This window comes from Vulpes vulpes, chromosome 1 (genome assembly GCF_048418805.1).
Source record: "Vulpes vulpes isolate BD-2025 chromosome 1, VulVul3, whole genome shotgun sequence".
In the NCBI taxonomy this organism is placed as follows: domain Eukaryota; kingdom Metazoa; phylum Chordata; class Mammalia; order Carnivora; family Canidae; genus Vulpes; species Vulpes vulpes.
The window spans coordinates 71,011,654-71,035,537 of NC_132780.1; the positions used below are offsets into that span (position 1 = coordinate 71,011,654).

Sequence of the window (23,884 nt, forward strand, 5' to 3'; positions counted from 1 at the left end):
TGGAGGCATAGATTCAACTTTTTCTCCAACTTGTCCTTCCTCATATGGATGTAAATATACTAAGCTTGGCTTTCAAATTCTGTATGCCAGATATAGCTCAACTTGGGCTCAGCTTAAACCCAAGTCATCAAAAAAAAAAAACTGTATAGAATAAGAGATCAGATAAAGGAAAAATCCATTGCCAGTAGATATGGATGAGTTTATAAGGAGGCCGTCAATGTGAAGCTTTGTATGGTTGCTGGGAGCACAAACTCTGGAACACAGCTGGCTAAGTTCAGATTCTGCTCTGCATTGTGAGCTTGGGCAGCTCATCTTTCTGTTCCTTTATTTCCCATTCCCTAAGGAGGCACCAAGAAGGAGCAACAGTTAATACCAATTTCATGCAATTGTGTTTGAACATGCTGATATTTATGAAGTGACCAGCACAGTCCTTGAACATTGTAATGCCATGTAATCTGAGCCTGGCTTTGAAGAACAAATAGCCTTTACAGGTAGAGATGTGGAAACGACATTTCACTGGGAAGTGGCAGTACATGGAATAAACCACAAAGGCTAAAGAGTGTAGTCTATTTGTAGACCAGGAATAATTGGCGCTCTTGGAGGGGAGTGTGTGTGTGGTGTGTGTGTGTATGTGTGTGTGTGTGTGTGTGTGTGTGTGTGTGTGTGGTGTATCTCTGATTGGGCCTGGTCAATATGCACATACATGTGGATGCTGACAGATGTAACGATACCTTCATTTAATTTAGTCTAGCCTATAGGATACAGATACTTTAACTTTCCCAGTTTCTCTGATAGTTTTATTTATAAGCATACTCAGGTGTTTGGACATGTTACAATTGCTGAAAATTGACACTCCCACTGCTGACAGTGCTGCTCGTCCCACTACTATAACTGCCTTCACTGAGCTCCTACCAAATTCTAGGCATGTGTTGAGAGAATTATTTAATCATTCTGAATATCTCTAGTGATCTTCTATTGTGATCTCCATCTTACACGGGAGAACGGAGGCTTCCTGAGGTTAAGTAAGCAACTCACCTCTCCTGCGCAACAATTCTCACAAGCTTAGTGGCTTCAGATGATGCCTGTGTATGACCTCTCAGTTTTCAGAAGCTCAGGAACGTGGACCCAGGGTGACTAGGTCCTCCCCTCAAGGTCTTACAGGCCGCATTGAAGGTGTCCCTTCTAGAATTCTGGGTCCTTCTCCAGACCCATGTGACTGTTGGCAGAAACAGGTGCTGTAGTTGTAAGGCTGAGGTCCCACTTTTCTGCTGGCAGTCAGCCAGGCTGCACATGGCACCCAGAAACCCCTGAAGCACCCACCATGTGGCCCTTTCATGGGCACTCCTATAACTGGAAGCCCATTTCAAAGCCAGCAGGAGATGCTCTCTTTTCATCTTTTCTTTCAAGAAAGACCAGGGTCCCTTTTATAAGAGCATCAGGTGATGAGGTCATACTCACCCAGGGTAACTCCCTTCGATTAGCTTCAGATCAGCAGATTGGGACCTTCTGCGCATATCCAGAACCCCTTCACCTTCACCATGTAATGACAGCTAATGGCAGGAATAGCATCCGGTCATTTTCACGGGTCCCACTCATGTTCCAGGTGAGAGAGTAATACTGGGCATGTATACGGGGGGGCTGGAATCTTGGGGCTGTTATAGAACTCTACCTCCAATATCATCCAAGGTTATGAAACTAAAAAGTTGGGATTCCAGCTAAAGTCTCTTTGACTCTGAGACACCCCCACAAAATCTCCTCTTAGCCTCATTGTCACATGTCTCTTATTCTCGAACACAACATGTTCCTCCTGTTAGAAACCACCAGCACAGAGTTAGTTGAGACTGTATAACTGGCTCAGTGTCTGAATTCTTTATACCTTTAGCTTTCTGGTGATTCTGTTGAAAATGTTTTCTTTTTCATAATGACGCCATTGTCAAACTTAGATCTCAAAATGATAAAGCAAATACTTGTCATCGTACAATTTCCCCTCAATGTATAATTGTTAAAATCCCTTTCAGAACTTACTGAGTTTCACCTGAATATTTTTATCTCAAAAATCAGTGAAGAAACATTCTGGATCTTCCCTTCTCCTGCCCTATTAGCATTGTAATCTAAGTTTCCCATACTTTACAATCTTATTTTCTGTAATGAAAATTCCAGGCAAGCAAGGTCTGTGTCAGTTATGGCTTATGAGACTAGGATATTTGACTGAATGGTTTGGAGAAGTTTTGCTAAGCTCTGGCCATGCCACTGTGACATCACCTGAGTGGTACCTCATGCCGTGAACCACCTTCAGTGTTCATGGCCACTCTAAATTTGGGTACATCCAGAACTACCTTCATTTGAAAAGTGCAGTGGCTTTGGTTTCAGAAAGCAGTCAAAGCTGGAAACCAGGGCTTGAGGCGGGCCTTGTTTTTTTTTTTTTTTTTTTTTTTTTTTTGGTATTCAACAAATATCATCCATCAGTCAAGTTGCTGCCAAAGAAATGCACAGATGCAAAATGATTGTCAAAGTGCAGAAGGTCTATTTCATTTTGCTGCCAGTTCAGCATCTTCAACTAACAGCGAATGCAAGTTACTCACCTGGGCAATAGGGATGAGGAAGACACAAAAACATAATTTCTTAATAAATAAACGTGTTGGGAAGAAACATGAGCAGAATATGCATTTATTTGTACATTGGATTTTTAAGAAAGAAAGTAGGCCAGCAGAAACAAATCCTTCATACCAGTGCATGACGACATACTGGGGGGAGGTTTTCAGACCGGTTTGGTTACCATCCTCTCCTCTCTATACTCCTGGAAGCCCTTGGACCCGAACACTGACAAGAGCATGGGCAGCTGACTGAAACATGGGACCACTTAGGAGTAAGTGCTATCTATAAATGCATTTGCCATGCATCCCGTATCAGGACCAGGGTGAAACACAGAAGCGAAGCATTTCCTGGGGACTTGGTCTGCCTGTTTGCAACCCTTGCATGAGACATTCCAGCCAAAGGCTGTGCCCTTCAACAGCCCTTTAGGTGTTTGATGAGTGCTGCCCCTGAACTGTCCCCCCCCCCCCCCCCCCCCCGCAAGGTCTGTCTCTTCTTTCCCTGCCTTGCAGCAAGCGACCCATTCTGTGCCCATCAGGACTTTGTTCACTGGTTTGCCAATCTTCTTGTCCTTGAACTTTCACTTCCAACTCTCAATTGATGCTGTCAATCTTTAAGCTTCTGTAGGACTTTTTCCTCCATGTGCTCTGGCCTAACCGGGCTCACTCCTGACCGTTCTCACTCAAGAGGTTTAGAAGTAGGCGCCAGCCATTAAATATGTTCTTTCACTTATTGTTCTCAACCATTATTTGAGGCATGCATTGTCATTCACGTTTGGGAGATAAACTGAAGCCCTACAAGTTTTCATAAGCTGTTATTAACCCATTTGGCATTTGGATCCAGTTTATTACTGAATCCAAAATTCTATCAATTGCAGCCTTTCCTCCAATTCCAGGTTTGAAGTTTGATTATTCAGTTTCTTAGAGAGGCTGCCATTATGGTATCAAATCTAATTTCACAAAGCTGGAGTGTACTGTAGCCAAAAGAGGGAAGGTACCAGAGTCATAGTCAGTCGGGTTTAAATCCACAAATGGAATTTATAAAGCCACATGACCCTGGGCTGATGACATTACTGAAACTCAGACTTTTCATTTGTAAAACTCACAAAATAGATACATAACCCCTTCAAGGATCCTCTACAGAATGTAACATCGAGCAGGCATGATGGTTGGCACTCAATACATAGTACCTGGTAGCAATGGAGAGCTTTGTAAACAATTATTAAAAAATATAAGATAAAGAACATATATTCTACACTTACAGTTTTATTTGTAAGCCAAGATCTCAAAGCCATACACCTCGGGGTAGCAGATATTTATAATTAATTTTCATGCAAAGAAGAAACCATGATAATACAGTAACCACAATGGTGCATATTTCTTGCAGGTCAGTGACATTTATTGCTGTTTTCATGGCACACCCCCAATGCAAGCATCATTTAATCTCTAAAATGTAATTACTTCCTGACCAAAGAATCAAAGCAAGGAAAAACTGGCAACCCAAACAAAAGTGGTTTAATTGTAGATCTCCATTTGTGAAATGGAGTAAAAAAGACATTATCGTAATGAAGTATGCTTTTCCCTCAGTGCTGTGGAGGACAGCTGTATGATGCACATGTGTTTTTAATCTTTATTTTAAAATGTGCCTGCATTTTGTACCTAATATTGCCTTTTCCTGTTCATTCTGAATGAAAATCATCTCTGGCAGAAGCAAGACACAGTATCTAGCAAAGATCTATTTGGCCAGATTTTGCAACATGCAGCTCAACTCAGAAATGAAACAAGACTAGTAAGGAACAGAAGAAGAAACCAAAGAGTTAAAAAGCAACTGGCTTGTCAATTTTTATCATTTTTAATAAGCAGTGTGGTCATCGCCTATGCAGGTTGTAGGTAAAGAGCTAATTTACAGGGCTCCGTGTCTACAAGGTCTTAGTAGATTTTATGGGTAGGTTTCTTGAGGAGAAGCTGAGTCTCAGGTTGAAAAGAGTTGTGTGAAGAGAGAAGCAGGTGCGCTGGCAGCAGGGAGACAGGTAGGAGGTAAGAAGATGACCTTTCTTTAAATCACTGTCCTGGATGATGAACAAGAGTGGAGAGCTCTGAGCATCACATGACCCACCTGTTGTTCCAGGTCCCCCAACCCAGGCTTTGTCCTTAGGGTTCTGGCACTGTCTCAGTGGGACCCCACGCTACAGAGTGCTTTCTCCCGGAATGGCTGTTTTCTGTCCACTCAGCTGACATCTGAATCTCATGAATCTTTTTATCAGCGGTTTCTATACCTCACTATACATCAGCATTACTCAGCAAGCTTTGAAAATAACAAGGAACTAAAACTGAATAAATAACCAGTTTCCAGGCCCAGCCTCAGGTATGTGGATTTGCAAGGATGCTCTCCCGGACAGGCTCCTACTGCTCTGTGTTGCAGTCCTCCTCAGGGCTCTCGACCCCTTAATCCTAAAGGTCTCTCTCTTTGCCACTTGCCCTGGACTAGGAACAGAGAACAGAGAAATGGGTCCTGATTTGGATGACTCCAGGGCCCCTCTCAGCGGCAGGGGGTGGGGGTCACCAGTCATACCCAGAGCTCTCCAGCCCCTACCTGGAGCCCCTGATTCCCTCTAGCCTTCGGGTCCACATACTGATCCCCCCTTACCCCACCAGCAGGGGATAGGTCTGCCCCAAGCGGCCTCCCCAGATGTATGTCTACAAGGATCATCCCTGCATTCTAGAATCACCTCCGTGATCCTGCTGCTCACCAGGAAGGACTTCCAGGAACTCAAGAGATTTACAGACCATGGCCCTTCATCTAGAAGGCTGTGTGTGCTGGTGCTGTCAGTCAGTCTTTCAAAATCTGATCAGGAAACCCCAGGGTGAAATACTGTGTGTGAGTCATGTGGGTGGTGTTTATATTTCAACAGTACTCAAAACTGCCTGTTTCTCTCACCAAGATATTGTGCTGGAATCCCAGCTCACATTTTTGTTTGTCTCCTTCCTTAAAGGATGTTTTCATGCTGATTTTTTTTTTTCTTGAGCTGGAAGTAATCATCCCTTTCCATAGCAATTTATTAAATAGTTTTCTAATTGATGTAATTATTAATAGCCTTTTTTTTTTTTTAAGGTAGGGATAGGTAGAAAAATCACAGCATGAAACGTAAGGAGAGGGAATGGAAGTGTTTGCTTTCTGCACCCTGTACCTTCCACACAAAAGGTATAGGAAGAGGGAGCAAAAACAGTAGAAACAAAAGAAGAGCTGGAAGGGAACTAATGTCAGGCTTGGTTTATGCACCATATGGAGAGCAGGTCAGGAACGGATAGCTCCATTGGAGTTCCGGCCATGAAGATAATACATGGGTGTCCCATAACAGTGTTCCAAGAGGTCATGACTGGTCTCATCGTTCGGTCCTGATGAGCTCCATGTGCAAGGGAGGGGTTATTCATCAAGCTTCTGTGGCCACATGACTGCACAGCGTCAGTGTGAAAGGGTGAGTGTGATGCTTTGGAGAGGTCTCTTTGCAAGATTATAAGTCTGTAACATCCAAGCCACCAGGTGGTTTGGACAGGTGATCAGACCACGGGTCATCGCCTAAAAAGTCAGACAAACTCGGTTGAAAAAAGGACTGTTTCTGAAATCAGATTTTTCAATCAGTTTGAAAAATCTGGTTAGCAAAGTGAGTGTACCTTTCAGGCAATGACAGAGCTCGCTGCAAATGGTGGCTTCAGCTGTTGGGAAGAGGCCATGCTGTCCATTTGGAGTCCAGAAGGGCTAGTTCACTGCCCTTGGCTTTCTTCAGCCTTCGTCGGATATTCAGTGATGACCATCAGTGGCATCATCTTCAAATCTAAAGCCTGTTATATCGAATAAACAATGATTTCAGTAGTCTTAACATTATTAAAATAAGACTCTTTATTTTCCTAATGCTGTCACAAACATGGCTGTTGTAATGTAACCTTCCCTACGCAATGTAGTTAAATGAAGATTTATAACCAATTTATATTTAATCTTTTGACAACATTCATTTAGCATCGCCAAATAACAGAAGCTGAGAAACATTTTGTTTTAGAATCCCAGCACTGTAAAAATAATTATCAGCCTGCATGTCATTTTAATGGGTCTAGAAGAACATTCCTCATTATATTGTCACAGAGATTAACTTATGTTAGGGTCAGGTTATTGCAATCATCTTTTGCAAGCTAAAAGACTTTCTTGTGTTGCAGAGCTAGTTTTAAGTCTGGTTGCTTGACGTCCTCCACATATTTGCCATTATTTATTCATTGACACCTTCAAAATTCAGAAGTCTAATAAGGTTGATAGAAATATCTATGGGGTATGGTGGATAGAAAATGATTTAAGTACCAGGAATAAAATATAAATAAAAAGTAGTGGAAATTGAGGGAAGAGGATTTGCATTTGACAATGAAGCAGCTAAGGCTTCCTGGAGGAGGTGGTGTATCTGGACTTCAAAAGATTTGGGGGGAGGATGTGTAGAAACAGAGAAAAGATGCATTTTTAGATTTGTAAGCAGGGTAGAGGGGAAGGAGTAAAAGTGGATATTTATCATGTACTCATTCGGAGACTGTTCCTGCTAAGCCTTTTACCTCTTTCCCTAAAAATAAGAAGGTTTCAAACTACATTTTACAAAAGGCAAAATCATGACTCCCAAGCAAATATAAAATGGACATGTGTGAAATATTTTACTTAATCCACTAATTAATGAAGGACATAATACAATATTATTACCAGTCCAAAGAGCACTTGAGAAATTAGAGATCCATTGAACTACCTACTCATAGAAATGTCCAAGAGCTCATACATCTTTGGGGTCATATCTTTCTCAGCTCAGAAATTATTATCTACTGGATAAAAATCTACAAATCACAAGTAACTTCATTAAGTCTGAGACCTTTAACCAAGATTAACATCGTGTATATTCCCCTAGACCTGAGTGGCCACACCTGGCTATTTACATTTACCTTAAATAAATATAAATTATATTCAAAAAATACTTCCTCGGGTGCACTCACCATATTCGATGTGCTCAGTAGGCACGTGGGACCAGTGGCTGCCCAGTTGGACAGCACAGATGTAAGATTTCCAACATTGGAGAAGGTTCTATTCTACAACACTTACCCTGGAAAAACTTTGGATGGCTTTCACCTCCATGATTTTGAAAGGACTTGCTGCCCACGTTTTTTGCTTTATTTCTAAGGTTTAGATACTTACTCTGGTGGAGGTAGGAAAGGATGTAATATGTGAGGGCTGGTTAGCTTGAATGTAGAGGAGTCGGAGAAGGTAAGAAGAGAGCATAAGTTGCAGGGCAACCATGGAGATGCTGAGTTTATTAAGCAAAGCCAGTTTGAATCTCATTCAGGAAGCAATGAGGAGACATGTAAGGAGAAAGCTTTGATCAAAGATTTACTTTAGGAAAATTAATCTGAAAGCAATTTGGGAAAATTGATAGGTTCTGGAGAGTGTAAAGACAGAACGACCTGTAAGTAAATTGCTTTAGTCCGGAGGAGAAGGAAAGAAAAGCAGAGGGAGCCCCAGAAGGATAGTAGACACATGTCTGTGTTTAGACCACGCCTTATGTATTGTTATGACCTGGCATATGTGGTGTATAATGCAGTGATGACATAGCATATTTACCTGCATTTCAAGAGACAGAGGAGATAAGCTGCCTCTCACACGAGTATCTATTTTAGGACATATTGGTGTCAGAGAATCATTTAAGAAGTCTCAAGGAGCCAGTTTAACAGAAGTATGGGTCAAACTGATGCTGCTTTAAAAAGATTTTTATCTGTGTTGATGAATTTTGGTGAAAATTAATTTATAATAGTAGAATAAAAATGCTGAAACAAATTCTTAGTAGGCATTTCTAATGTGTAGTATCACACATTTCTAATGTGTAGTATCAATGTAGCAGATTGAGATGTTTATCCAATTTGTCCCTGTCAGTGTGCTGCTTTAATTTGGGGGTGGGGGGCTTCTATATACAGGAACAAATGATCATGACGGTCAGGGTTGTCAAGAATGATGGGGACACACGCTGATGTGGCCAAGGTGGCCCATCATCACTGAGCTGGTTAAAGGGAATAGACCCCTCAAATGAAGTGTGTAAGGGAAAGAGAAAGATGTCAGTAAATAATCTGTGCTCATTTAACATGTCACTAGGCTAGGTACCACTGCTTCCCTAGTTGCTTGCCAAAGTTGGAGATATAAATATGAAAAAGGCAGGTACTTCTCCTGAGAAAACTGGTTGCACAAGAAAGTGGACATATACAGCAGGTATGTCCAGTCCAATAACAAATACAAGTCAAATGAACCAAATGCTAGGAGCCTTAAGAGAGGGACACTCACTTCACCTTTTGTGGGAAAGGGAAGGCCAGGCTTCTCGAGGATATAACATTCAACACTTGATGCAGACTTTTAAAGGTGAGTGTGGCTTCCTGATAGACAGACTTTGTCCCAGGCCAAAGGCAGATGTGGAGGCCTGAGGACACACTGCATGGAAATCACAAGTGTTTCGACTTTGTTACTGCACAGGGCAGTGGTAACTAAGTCCTAAATTTGGCTGGGGAAAAAATCACGAGGGACTATGATGAAAAATTTCATCTGCAAATGGCAATTTCTGTGATTATTTTAGCACTCAAAGAGATAGTATGTATTCTAGGAGTATTGTTTTTGATAATGATAACTTAAAATATTTTTAAAGGAATATAATAGGCATATCTATTTTATAGTAAAATACAAAGTATAAATTAATTTTAATAAAAAGGCCCATCCCTTGCCTGGCACCCCTTTGGGATCCACCCAGGAACCCTGGATGGGTTGTCATCAGCCTCCAGGGGGGGAAAAGCACTGCCGTAGGTGAGCAAAAGCTGGCATCTTTCTTTTTAAGTATGTTATACGTTGTGTTTTTAGAAGACAGTTCCTTTAGCAGTTTGGAAGTCTCCTTGCTCAGGAGGAAAGGAAAATAGAAGAAGGAAGTGTTTGGGGGAGACTTTTGGCTACAAAAGAGAGGCTGCCCTAGCATAGGGACCACTGAAGGAGATGAGAGAAGAAACTTGGAGCTGTTGTTTCTGAAGTAGCCCCATGTGATGTAGGGAGGGATAGATGGAGCTACTGAGAGGGGGCAAACCATGGTCCCTGGCTCCTGGTGTGGCTGTCCTGGGGCATCATGATTCTGTGAATCCAGCAGATCATGTGTAGGATGCCCGAGATACCAAGGCTCCAATAATGAAGCTAAACCGTAGTCTGCACAGAGCGGACATCACAGGCTCTAGATGCTGAAGTATTTTCACCTCTGAACTCACCTTTCCTTAACTGATGTGCCTATTTATTTTAACCAGAGCCTTTTGAAGGTGTTTCTTAGGTTTTTCCAGGGGCCTTGGTTTTCAAAAAAATGTATGAGTACTGTGATACCTGAGACCCGAGGCAAGATGTTAAGGGATATTGAGGTTCACTGCCTAAGAGCACTGAACAGATCTGGACAGATGCCTCCTCTCTGTCTTCCGAAGGCTGTAGCATCCCAGAAGGTATGAGCAGATGCACCTGGATATAAGGCAGAATTGTGGGATTGTACAACTAGATCATTTCAGAAATTGAAACTCAAAGAACTTTCAAGAGACTCTGTACTAGAAGTGTATATTCCTACCCCCACTCTGAGTTTATTCTCCATTATGTGCAGGATTCTAGAGTCTTTCTCCACTGTGTAGGCTTTTGATAAATATCCTTTAAGATATGTATGGATCATGTCAGTGTTACTTTTGGATTTTAAGGCTGTTAACATAAAGACTGTCTTGATTATGTTTTAAGATTTTCTCACCAATTACTAAAGTCTCAGGCACACAGTGAGGTTCCCATCAATTTTTTTGCTGTTAACATTATTGATAGAATCTTGATAGGTTCCTAGTATTCTTCTGTTTCCTTATGAGCCCCACCCTGCCTCTTTCCCACTATTCTTCCTTTCCTCCAGCCAACTTGACTCTAGGCAGACCAGATTCACCACATTTAGAAAGCTAGATATTTCCTAAGAAATTACAGACGTATTTCTTTCTTTTCTATTTGTCTATTTTAGTTTTTCTTTTATAGAGGTGGTGAGGAGTATATGCTAGCCTGTGATTCTGTAGCACTCTAAAAGCAAGACTCCCCCCTCCTCCCAGGTATAGCAATATCGGAAGGTAGTGCAGACATTACTGTAACATGCAACATGAACTTAGTGACCTTCCTTGTACTTCACAATATTGAGTTTATTTTTTTTTAAAGATTTTATGTATTTATTTACGAGAGACACACACAGAGAGAGAAGCAGAGACACAGGCAGACGGAGAATCAGGCTCCATTCCATGCAGGGAGCCCAATGTGGGACTCGATCCCAGGTCTCCAGGATCACACCCTGGGCTGAAGGTGGGACTAAACCACTGAGCCACCCAGGCTGTCCTCACAATATTGAGTTTAAGTAGACTTGCCTAATCTCTCCAGCTTCTCAATCATTTGATCAATCAACTGGATCAGTCTCTGCAATGAACTATAATATTCTAGTCTGAAGGTGGGTGTGGAGGATAGAAATAAAACCTCTGGTTGTCTAAACCCTAACCTTAGGAGCATAAATTCTGATTTAAACACATGAAGCCACCACAGAAGATGAGGTGCTTCAGACATTGAGTTTATAGACTGGGAGAGAGGGGTCCCAATGCTGGGACATGAGCTATGAGCAGGAGTGAGATAGGTCCTAGGAGGCGACTTTCCGATGTGAGAAGACTTTCATTGTCCAAGGGTCCTGGGATACCTGTGAAGGATGTTTCAGCCAGAATGCTTCTAATGTGTACTTCTGGAAGCTTATGAATTTACAACAGTATCAGCCTTGGTTAAAAGAAGACAATAATTTTATCTTTTTTCCCAGCATGACCACATCACCTTACATTTCTAACTAATCTCTGTCACTAAAGAAAAGTAATTCTTCTCATATTTTAAGAAGCAGTAGAGATTTTATGAATATCAATAACCACCAAAAGCTTCCTACTCTCAGAAGCTTCCTACTCTCTCCAACTTTTCACAATCAGTGCTGAGAAGGATCAGATTTATTAACATTACATATTTTTTCTTATCATTTGGTACAGACAAAATAAGATACTTAGAACATTGGAATTTATAAGAGGATATTTAACAGTAGTAATGAAAATTGGAAATATTATGCTTAAGCGGAATATTTATACCAAACTAATTATATTGGCTCTTGTAGATGCAATAAAATGAAGAATGTGGGAATGGGGAGGGTCACGCCTGCCCTGTTATATTCTCTAATTGGAGCCATTCCACTGAGTGTTCGTTTCCTTAACAGGTTTTGCTAACACTTAGAATATTTAAAATAAGGCAATTGTAAAATTGCAGGGTTTTTTTTAATAGCAGGAAAAATTTCACTTTTGAAAAAAAAAAAGAAATCTGTTGATTTCAAGGTCAAACCATGGATTACCATTTCTTGTTATAACATGCAATTTTAGAATATGTGCTAAATCCTTAAAAACAAGATTTACTTTTCCTTATTTATAGTTGCTATACCTGCATATTCTTTCTGAATGCCAGTGCTATAAAATGTTAATAGAAATTTCCATGAAACCTTTAGCACTAATTGAATGAGAGAAATGGGTTGGTAAGGCAGTTAATGATTGCTGGCAGTTGTTCATAATTGCCAACCTATGTTCAAGTGCCACTTTTTAGCAGCCATAGAATTAATCCCCTAGAGTATTTAGTAAAACTCACCATCCAAATCAAGTTTATTATGTGGTTGAGGACCAAGTATATGCTTTGTAATCATAAAAACTTGTATTCAAATCTCTGACTACTTCTGTGGCTGTATTGGGGATGCTATTTAACTTCTTTAGGCTGTGTTGTTTATTTATAAAATGGTGATGACCAGGCCTCTGAGCCAAAGAAGAAGCACTACTGTAAGCTAGTCTGCCATTAAAATGAAATTTTGAAATTCATTTTGAATGTTCTTGAGTACCATTTTGCAAACACACACACACACACACACACACACACACACACACACGGTTTTCACTTTGGAAATACTTCATTTTTTTTTTTTTTTAGTACATTAGTCAGCTTGAAAATTTTATCCTCTAGATTGGATCCATAAAATTGTTTACTCTTTCCATTCTTATTTCTTCTATAATCTCTTGGGTAATAAGAAAAAGTGATTCATGGAAAAATATTCTAGTGAACATTAAAGCAATTTAAGGACCTCCCATCATGGTTTATGTTCTATAATATTAATTGTAAAAGATGTAATTGGGTTTGAAACAATTTTAAGGAGAATTATTCACTTCAGCCATTTCTAAAAATTTAGAGTTAGATTTAAGATGGAAATACTATGTAGGGATCAACATTTATAAAAGTAGGAAAGTGGCCACTGAGGAAGTAGGGCCCAGAGGTATACATGCCCAGAGGTATAAGTACCTGAGAGTAAACTGACTTCTGAATTTTCTGACAGCAGGTAAAGGTAGCTAAATTCTATGGAGTATCCACTATGTGTCATAGACCATGCTGTGCGCTTCACCTGTGTTATTCTTTGTTACATCCCCACAGAGCCTATGAGTTAGGAACTGCTGTCATCTCCCATTTTACATCTGGGAAAACAAGACCCGAGGGGTCAAAGGTGATGAGGCAAGGCTGCAGTCTGGACCTAGATGGGCATGTCCTGAAATATAGAGATTTTGTTCTATTGAAACTGTGAAGTGTCGTCCGTGGTGTCAAGAAGTTATTCCATGTAAATTAGACATATGGGGTGTTCTTTCAACACTTCAAAAAAGCTGTGACTTTTTTTAGCACCCACTTTAACTATATCCTGTCAGTGTCCATTTCTGGGGGGAAAAAGCGATTATATTTACTGGGGTTGGCTTTGAACCGAATTTATTTAAACCTAATCCTTAGGGCAGCCCAGTGGTGCAGCGGTTTAGTGCCACCTGCAGCCCAGGGCGTGATCCTGGAGACCCTGGATCGAGTCCTATGTCAGGATCCCTACATGAAGCCTGCTTCTCCCTCTGCCTGTGTCTCTGCCTCTCTCTCTCTCTCTCTCTCTCTCTCTCTCTCTCTCTCTCTCTCTTTGCATCTCTATGAATAAATAAATAAAATCTTAAAAAAAACCCTAATCCTTAAATTATGCTTTGTTCTGCAGTTTTGTCTTGCCATGGGAGATTTGGTTGTTACTTTCAAAACGAATTAGGGAAAATAAGTTGGCAACAACCACTGCCATGACAAACAGGCAACAGCATTAGCTTTAATCTGCAATTTTTGCCTCACCAGATGACATAATTGTGCAGATATGTTAATTAAAAACCCAAGCACAGAGACACTTGGATGGCTCAGTTCAGTGAAGCATTTGACTCTCGATTTTGGCTCAGGTCATGCATGATCTCAGGGTTGTGAGATCGAGTTCTGTGTCAGACTCGGCACACTGAGCTTAAAACTTGCTTAAGACTCTCTCTTCCTCTTCTACTGCCCCTCCCCTTCCTACTCTCTCTCCCTCTCTCCTTATCTCTCTCTCTCTCAAAAAAAAAATAAAATAAAATAAAATAAAAATAAAAATAAAATAAAAATAAAAACAAAAATGAAGACACTAACACAAAAATTGAGAATTAAGTTATAACTTTTAAGACTTGAGTCTCCATAGAGTTTGGTAACCATGTTTTAAAAGTGGATACATTGGATGGATGGTTATGTATTTGGAAGTTGTTTATAACACGGTTCTACCTTGGTTGCTCTGCAGGAGTTAAGGCTATGGCTGGTTAAAGGCATGGAATAGTGTGGCTGGGTTCAGTGGGGTGTAATAACCCATTGGATAAGGGTTGAAATGAAATATGTTTCTGTGTAATTGCTGCCTCCTTTAGAGTAGTTCTACTTGTAAATTTTCAGTATTCATTTTTTCCCCACTTAACATTCAAAGACTCAGAATTGTATTAAGTCCCATATAAAGAGCTACTGCCTAGAAATATAATAGCAAGAATTCTGAAAAATGTTGGGGAGCGAGGATTCACTCTGGCCTCCCCCTCTGTCACAGGTTCAGGGCCACAGGTTCAGAAATTCTGTCTATGGGTCTCTTCCGTAGTGGGCTTGTAGCTGTCAAACAGGATGGAAGGTACCTCCTAAGTGACAAGAGGAAGAGGTAAACTGAGGGAATCTGGCAGATTATAGCTGAAAAATGAAGCTAATGGTGCAGACATTTCCCCCTGTGTTTAAGAAATAAGAACAAGGCTATGGGAGGAAGAAGGCCAGAGCTGGAAATACTAAGTGCGAGGCTGGGCACTGTGGAAGGAGTCAGCGGAAGGCTGGGAAGGATGCCTCCAGCCAGAGACTCCACCTCATTAGATGCTGGTTCTGTAGTGTTGGGACAAGTCAAGTGTTTAAAGGTGACAAATCTAAGCTGGATCCTTTCCTATTCTTAGATGTAATTATTTGAGATATCTTATCCTAAAGGGGGAATCAAAGGAAGAATTATTTTTTTAAAAATTCTTATTTATTTATTTATTTATTTATTTATTTATTTATTTTTATTTATTCATGAGAGACACAGAAAGAAAGAGAGAGGCAGAGATATAGGCAGAGGGAGAAGCAGGCTCCACGCAGGGAGCCTGACGTGGAACTTGATCCCAGGTCTCCAGGATCATACCCTGGGCTGAAGGTGGCACTAAACCGCTGAGCCACCCAGGCTGCCCCAAAGGAAGAATTCTTAGGGGATGTGCCATTTCAGCCGGAATTTGAAGGTATGGGTCAGAGATGCTGATGGCTGTGAAGATGCAGCAATTACTGTCCAGTTGCACTTCAAGACTTGTTCCACCTGGTTAGGGCATGGGCACGTGCAAGGAAGAAATGAGAGGGAAGCTCTGTTCGGCCTGTAACACAGCAAGTCCCCAAGTCCTACCTCATGGTGATTCAAGCTCAAACTCTCCCCTGTTCCCTTCTCACCAGCCAACACTAATATGTTTCCATATTAGTCCACTTAACCGCAAGCTTCTGTACTTGTCAGTGTGACAGAAGAATCTCCTGCGTATTGTGTCTGCAGGCTTGAGAGGGAGAGAATGAAGGGAGCAGACACATCATTGTTATTTACTCTCCTCTTCTGTGCTATCTAATGGGATGAGTCCCTCCATGATTCCTCCCAGCCTTTGAAATTCTAGGTTAAGTGCATGGTGGCTACCATATGGGAGTCAGCTGGAGAATATTTCAATGGTCACAGAAGGTTCTCTTGTTCTACTTAATATTTTAATATGATCATATATGATAAATGTATTAGTAAATCAATCATAGGCCTGTGATTTTATAGTACATTGACACTAAACATTATTTTACTGTGCTTTAAAAATGGTAACTCTCACTCTTTCCTCCACAATAAACAAATTATCCAAGCAATTAAACTCTTGATTCTCTGTGGTGATTCTTAGTGGTGAAAACTTCTGAGGTCAAAGAAAAGTTTTCATGAGAATCAGAAGGAGTTTTCTTAAGTATTCATCAGTCTTATTAAAATAACTGCATTAGGCCATAAACCCATCATCTGAAATGCATTTTAAAAATGGAAACTATGCACATTATGCCAGTTTCTTAGAAAGCCAAGGTAAATAATACATATCCTGATTTGTTTTTAAAGATTTATTTATTTATTTGGGAGAGAGAAAACGTACCTGCATGTGTGTGAATGGGTGGAGGAGCAAAGGAAGAGGGAGAGAGACTCTCAAGCAGACTCCCTGCTGAGTGCAGAGCCCAATGTGGGGCTCTATCCCAGGACCCTGGGATCACAACCTGAGCCAAAACTAAGAGCTGGATGCTCAGCCACTGAGTCACCTGGGCACCCCAATATATGTCCTTTTTAAAAGGGACTTTATTCTGTATGTTGTGAATATTATTAGTGATTTCTGCAATTTCTCAGATCAAGTAGGAAGAACAAGGAAAGAATGGAGAATTGACTAAGGATTATGTTAACTGACAAAGTGAGAGAAAAACTAAAGATAATGATAAAAGCACAATGCTAAGGAAACCTTAGGGGCTCTTTAAATGAACACAGTGACTCACACTTTGAAGAGCCCTGAACACACTAGCTGTGCTTTTAACTTCTGTCCAGAAAAAAAAAAAAAAAAAAAGGACTTTTATGTGAAAGGAATATACTTTGCTTTGTAGAATCATTACATTAATAGACTAAGCCTCCCGGCTTATGATTAAAAAATAATAATAAATAACACAAAAAAAATGTGATAGCTGTGGTGGATGGAAGAACTTAATTGTCAGCAGGCTGTTTAGAAGCAGCTGATTAAAGTTGAGTTTAGAAACATGAGCAGTTTGGCATGCTGTACATACAGCCTTTTACGGTGAGTTGAATCCTTCCTCCAGATTTTTTTTTCAAAATTTTTTCCTGGGAAACAGTGTCACAAAATGCTCCACAAAAGGAAAACTCCTGAGGTCAGCTGAAGTCTGGGATGTGCTGTGCTCTAGACTTCCCTCACAGAGTCACAGTGCTCTGAATATCCCACAGGGAAAGGGCTTGACTTGGCTTAATTTTGGCCTTATTGAAAATGATTTGGCTGAGGAATCCCAGGGATTTTGGCTTGACACCTTCTCACAGCTTGCAATCCATGGTAGTGTTCTATAGGATGTACTGAAAATATACTTATTAACCTCTGAACAGAACTACTGTCACAACCGAATCACTCAAAGAGCTCTATGGTTTTATAGAAAAAAATCCATCATATTTTTAGAATGTTTTGAAGGGATCCAGGGATGAGTAGCATGATGTCTGTAATTTAATTATAAATGTTTCATCCAGAAATATGTATGGGTGGTATATGTGTACATATGTTTACGTACACACACACACACACACACACACACACACAGAGGGAGCGCACTCAAAATATGGCAAAATGTTCACAACTGGTCAACTACAGTGAAGGATATAATGTGTAATACGTTTGAAGTATTTCTCTAGTTTTGAAAATCCATTCTATAAAAGAGGGATGTATTATAAACACAAACACAAGCTGCATCGATTATTTTGGGCAGTGAAGGGATCACCATATGGAAGAGTCGATTAGGCAAGAAGGAGGATTGTAAGATCCAGGCAGAAGTAGAAAGGGAAGGAGATTCACATTATTGACCTGGAGTGATACAGCTGGAACATCCTTCACATTGCCTTGCCATTCCTATAGGAGTGCGGCTCCATATTCAAAACTCTGTACCTCAGACCCTCAGTCAGGCCAATGAGAACATTGCCCAGAAAAGACCTCAGCATGGTGTTCATTCTTATTCTTGTCCTGTGCACTCCAGACCTCAACATGACACAGAGAAGTTTGCCAACTTTAAATAGTGTGATGAGGCCAAATTAGTGAGGAAGCCATCCTGAAAAGGGGGTCTCAGGATTGACCGGAAAGCCCAGACTTCTTGACCAAGTAAAGCCAACAGCGTGAAATGTGCCGTAGCCAGGATTGGCCCGACCTTGATCTTCCTTAGACTGGCTATTAATCCCCAGCTTGCAGCTGGCTCTGGGAGGCACCGTGTAATAGATTGCATGTCATCTTGTATGCTTCTAGGGCGCAGACGTGGGCATGCAGTATTTTCTGACTAACTTCTCAAGGACTTTGGTGAAGGTTGTAGCACACAGAATGGAAGAGTTCCCCAGTCTCTGGATTGCGCCTGGCTATATCATTTGCTGAAACAATATTGCAAACATTGCTCTTGCCCTAAGGGAGAGAGAGGAGTCATTTAGCTTCCTGCAGTTTCATAGATGCATCATTTACTATTGTAAAGCTGCTGCTAATATGCTCTTTCAACAATGCTAGTGTCTTCGCCACCCTGACTCCCCCTCATAAGCCTCTCCTTTCCCCATTCCTGTTTCTCCTCCTTTTTCTTCTTCTTCTTTTTCTTCTTCTTCTTCTTTTTTTATTTAACCTTTACAGCAGGTTATGAAAATTGTGACATTGGATTTGTTCCTATTTCTGAACAAGGTTGTAACCGTAAGGGTTCCTGCATCCCTCACTACACTCCTCTTGCTACATGGTAAAATCGTCAGTCCTTGTGGTGTTCTAATACTCTGCCAGTTGTTATGATATTTCTATCAATTTAATATATGGTTTTATCCAATAACATTTGTGATGTATATAAAACCTGAGGAATATTTTTTACGTAATTATCATATGTGCTAGTAACAATGTGATATTTATAGACTTGAATATTTTGCCCATTAAAGGCACCAAAGTTACAAAGAAGCATCAGAAAAACATAGTTTCTTATCAATACAGACCTATGTTTATGTTTTATCTTCCCTTCACACTGGAGGCTAAATATTAATCTCTGGAGAGTAATAATTATAAAATATATTAACAAACATTGAAATAAAATTTGACATTTTTATTGGTACTTTACATTTTACAAAGTATTGTCACTTAAAATAATAGTAAAGATGGCTGAACAAAGGACAATTCCAAGATGCCTACAAAGGCTTTTTAAAAAATAAATTAGTAAGAAATAAATGGGGCTGCATGGAGACTTTAGGATCTCTTCTTGTTTCTCATTGTTTTGTACCAGTTGTTTTTAATAAGCAGTATGTGTTTGGGAGGCTGAAGGTTTTCACTCTTTCATAAAGATAAAATATCCTTTATTACTTGTAGATGATCTTAATGATAATAGCAAAATCATAAGCAAAATTCACATGCCATGGAATTTTATGTAACCCCACACACAACAGGAAATAAGGTGTAAGGATTAAAAGAATTAGTAACATTATACCTTTAAAAAGGCAGCTATTTCATTAGTGAGTGCCTCTAAATAAAGTGAGCTCTTTATAGAAATGGCAGTGGGACACTGCTCTGAAAGTTCCCCCCGATGTACAGAGTAGCACTATTTCTGCTTGCTGACATTTGAGAGAAGTGATCAGAGATATTTTAATTATTGATTTTTTTTTTGCCCAGCTTTTATTCTTGTATCATTCAAATGACATTTGTATAGGGAGAAAGCACTAGTGAAACACAAAGCACCCATTTCTGCACACTGCTGCTAGGCAGTGTCTCAGGACTGTTAAAGCCCCTCAGGACTCTTGTCTTACTTCATGTGTAACTCTGTGTTGGAAAGTCTTCACTGGAAAGCCAGCAAACTGTGATCATCCCAGACATATCAAGAGAAATAGGCTGGTATGTCCCTATAAATAAGATTTTAAGAGGAAAAATCTAGAGCTTTCAAAACTGTGTAAAGAAGCATGAAATAGAATTCAGGAGAAGTGGTCTTTAAATTTCCTGCACTTCCTATCCTTTTTAAAAACATCAGTAGCACAGAATGCATTTAACTTCCCTGCGTTGCAAATACACTTGGCCAGCTCTCCTGGCAGCAGGTCGCTTACTTTGCTGAGTAAAGTCAGTGAGGCTGTTGGCAAGAAGAAGAAAAGATTTTCACTCTTGAGCATAAAACTAGATTTTCTAAATTAAATTGTTGTATCCTTGTGGGAACCTTTATCCCACTAATGTTTCAAAATGCTCCTGGGGAGTTCATTTGAAAATTTGTCTCAATTTGGATTCAATGTTGATTGGCTATTTCTCTGCTTTTTTTTTTCTTTCCCCCCAGCTGGTAGACGAACCTACAACAGCTTTTATGTTTACTGCAAAGGCCCCTGTCAAAGAATACAGCCAGGAAAACTGAGGGTGCAGTGCAGCACCTGCCAGCAGGCAACACTCACCTTGGCCCAGGTAAGGAGCTACGGCTTTGGCAGAAAGTGCCCAGAAAAAATGAGTGTGTTTCCAGAGCTGCCTTTTGAGGTTTCTAATCAGATGAGACCCATGACTGAAATAAAAGGCATTCTTCTAGGTGGTTGTAATGGTTAATGGTATCTAAAGTTTCATTTAAAAGTACATGACTCTGTGCTGAGCCATCATCTTTATGTGTGTAGCCTAGGCCTTCTGGAAGGAAGCAGAGAGAGTGCGTTTATGACACCAAGAGGTTATGCTTTGGTGGGGGTATCTTTAAAAGATGCCAGGAAGGAGCTTCCTAAGACTTTGGAAATGTTTCACGTCCTGATCAGTGTTACCATAATGTGATTGTATACAACTGTCAAAATCCACTGGACTGTTCGCTGAAGATGGACGCAATTGAGGTTACTACATGTAAGTTACACCTCAGTAAAGGAGTGAAAAGAAAAGTTGTGGATCAACTACAGTATGCGTGTGAAACCGAGGTCAGCAAGCTACCATCTGCTGTGCTCTCCGCTTATGTTGTACAGTTCACAAACTAAGAATGTTTTTACATTTTTAATTGGCTGGGAAATATCAAAAGAATAATGCTGTGTGGCCCATGAGTGCTCTATAAAGTTTATTCCAGTCTCCATGATAAAGCTATATCAGAAAGCAGTACCTTCTCCTTACCTATTGTCTGTGCCTCTTCTGTGCCCAGGGCAGGTTGAGTAGTTGCCACACCTACCAGATGCCCTGCAGAGCCTGACATAATCTACCTCTGGTCCCTTTGAGAAAATGTCATGAACCCATGATGCAAAACATGCACACTGCTAGGGTATGGCTTCCCCGTGATGGTTGTGCAGGATTTGGCTAAAGTTGATGTGGATGTGAATGTGCAAGTGAGGAGGGTGTTCTGGTTGGTGCAATCAAGGGTCAAAGGTCAAGGGTAAAGGGTTTTTGGGTGATCTGGGGCTGAAGTGGGGACAAGGACCCCCTCCCCACACCAGGCCCCTATTATGGCTACATTTAGATTTTTTATTCCACAGGTGATGGGGAGCCAAGACAAAATGTTAAAAATAAAGGTGATCTATAAAATGACATTTTAGAACATTTATTAGTGCTGTAACAGTCTGTCATTGGGACTGAAGTTGGTGACAGATTGAGGGCAAAGAGGTTAATTAATAGACTCTTCATATGGTTCTTGCGGGAGGAACCACAGGTCTGGGTCGGGGCGGTGGCCCATGGAAAGGGTATAATGGAACAGCAGAGAAGAACATAAAGGATACACCCAACAAAGGAAAAATCATGGATCCCTGCCTCAAGCATGGGGAAGATAGCAGAATTACTCAAAAATGCAATTCAGTATTTCATTATGCTATAATCGCTCTGCTACACAGGTGAATTCTGTGACTCCACTCAGGGAGATAAATCCATAAGTGATAGTTTGTTCTCATCCATTGGACCAGACCTTTCTCTGGAGGTGTCACTGGACAGTGCTTCTGTCTGGGAAATGTGCTGTCTTAGGAGCTGGAAGTTTCTCTTCCAGCAGAATCTCTCCTCTGCCATGAGCATTTTCCAACACAATAAGCAGCCTTTTCTGCCTTTCTGGTCTATGCTCCAGCCTTGACTGCCTCAGATGGTGGATGTGACCTATTTATCCTAACTTCTAATTGTTCTTAAGTAAAAAAAAAAGCAATAACAAATTATTATTGAACACCAAGCTTAATTATTTTGGGGCATTATCTAATTTATTTCATGACACTCTAAATACTGTCGGTAACCTTATTTTAGATTTAGGCTTAAAAAGATTAAGGAAATAGGGACCTATGAGACTAGGAGTTTGAATTGGGCTGTATGATCTAAACCTCTGCAGTCTCCTCATTCTTACCACACAGGTATGTTTACACTACGTATCGTATGCTCAAATATCCCCGATGATCAAACAGGTGATTTAAGACTTAGATCAGAAGTATGATGTGGCAGGAGGGTGAGGATCATGGTGGGGGGAGAGACCAAGGCCCATGCCATTGTTAGCAAATATGTATGTCTTAGGGGGTATATTTAATGTGGCCAATCTTTTATTTAATTAAAAGAAACCATAAATGTGGATTTTTATGTGAAATTTGTCATTTAAAAATGTGCTCCATAGAGGGGAAAAAAGAGAAGACAAAAAGGGAAAATCAATCTGCAGCATCTGTCCAAATGCACAAAGGAAAGTCATAGCATACGGTGTTATTGTGCATTGGTGTTAGGTGCTTAGAGATCTTGGTATGCAGTAAGCACTTAATTCAAGTGAGTAATTGCTGAGAGACTATATGGTGAGAACTGAAGATGGCCCTCCAGATTCTTCATACTGCATGGGTTCGGATTCCGTGGTCATTATTTCCCACCTGTGTAGCTCGGGGACATCTGTTACATTACCTGGGATATGGTATCTACTTCTTATTTCTTGTGAAGATTAGTTCATATATGTAGAGTATTTAGAACAGTAGCTGGAGGGGCATATGGGTGGCTTCGTTGGTAAAGTGTCTGCCTTCAGCTCAGGTCGTGATCCCAGGCCTCGGTGTGGGGCTCCCTTCTCAATGGGAGTCTGCTTCTCCCTCTCCCTCTGCCCCGCTTGTGTTCTCTCACTATCTCTCTTTCAAATAAATAAAAGAAAATCTTAAAAAAAAGAACAGTAGCTGGAATATAAATAATTAGAAATCTTAAATGCTTTCTTATTATTACTTTTTAAATTATTATTCATGAATATTCAACACACACACACACACACACACACACACACGTTTAGGTACTTCACCATGAAATCAATCCAGACTTTGGCTAACTCCTTTCAAAGAAGTGAAAGCATCTCCCCTCCCAGCCTGTTCTTCAGGAGCCCCCCCCTACCTGTCCACCTGGACCAGCATGTCCTTGGAGGGATGCTCTCATCCACCCAATGGTCCAGCCTCTGCCCCATCTAAGATGTTCACTGCCATGACCGCCTCAGACTTTGTCAGTTCCTAGAACTGCTCCACATTTGATTATTAAATTCCGACTCTTATTCTCCCTACATTATTTTTGCTCTGTACATTGTTAACTCTTCTCTGATGTTCTTCTAGAGCCATCTGGCCTGTTCTTTCATCAGTTTCTTCCTTGACAGGCTCTAACTTCACCTACATTATTTCAGATATCATTACATTTCTGTTCCACATTCTATGCCATTGTCCATTTGTCTATATTCCAAGTGTGGGTAAGCCTCTTAGATAACTTGCCGGTTTGGATCCCTACTGTATTTTCAACACTTCGCTGAGTACCTTGCCCATAGTGGGACTCAAAGCTAATCATGCTAAATGAATGGCATCTGTACTTGAACTCTTACACGCTGATTCAATAGACCCACATACTTTAGAAATTACATTTGGCATTTTGTAATCACATTAATCATAGAAATTATGATTGTTTTGCTACCATTTATTGATTTCCTTCCTTACATTTAAATTCTAGCACTCGTAATTTTCTCTAATTTTCATGACAGACCTGCAAAGTAGATATTATTATCTGTTGTTTTTAAGAAAGAGATTCCACAAACTTAAATTCTGAGCCCAAAGTCCCACAGT

At 40.5% G+C, this 23,884-nt stretch overlaps 1 protein-coding gene across 1 annotated transcript in view; it reads left to right on the top strand.

The window, feature by feature from the left end:
* The window catches only part of PRKN (parkin RBR E3 ubiquitin protein ligase), a 1,279,940-nt gene that overhangs the window by 452,424 nt on the left and 803,632 nt on the right, over positions 1-23,884 (top strand). The window contains exon 4 of the mRNA XM_026015949.2: positions 20,182-20,303. Within this exon, the coding sequence (XP_025871734.2) occupies positions 20,182-20,303 (122 nt within the window). The remainder of the gene's footprint in view (positions 1-20,181; positions 20,304-23,884) is intronic.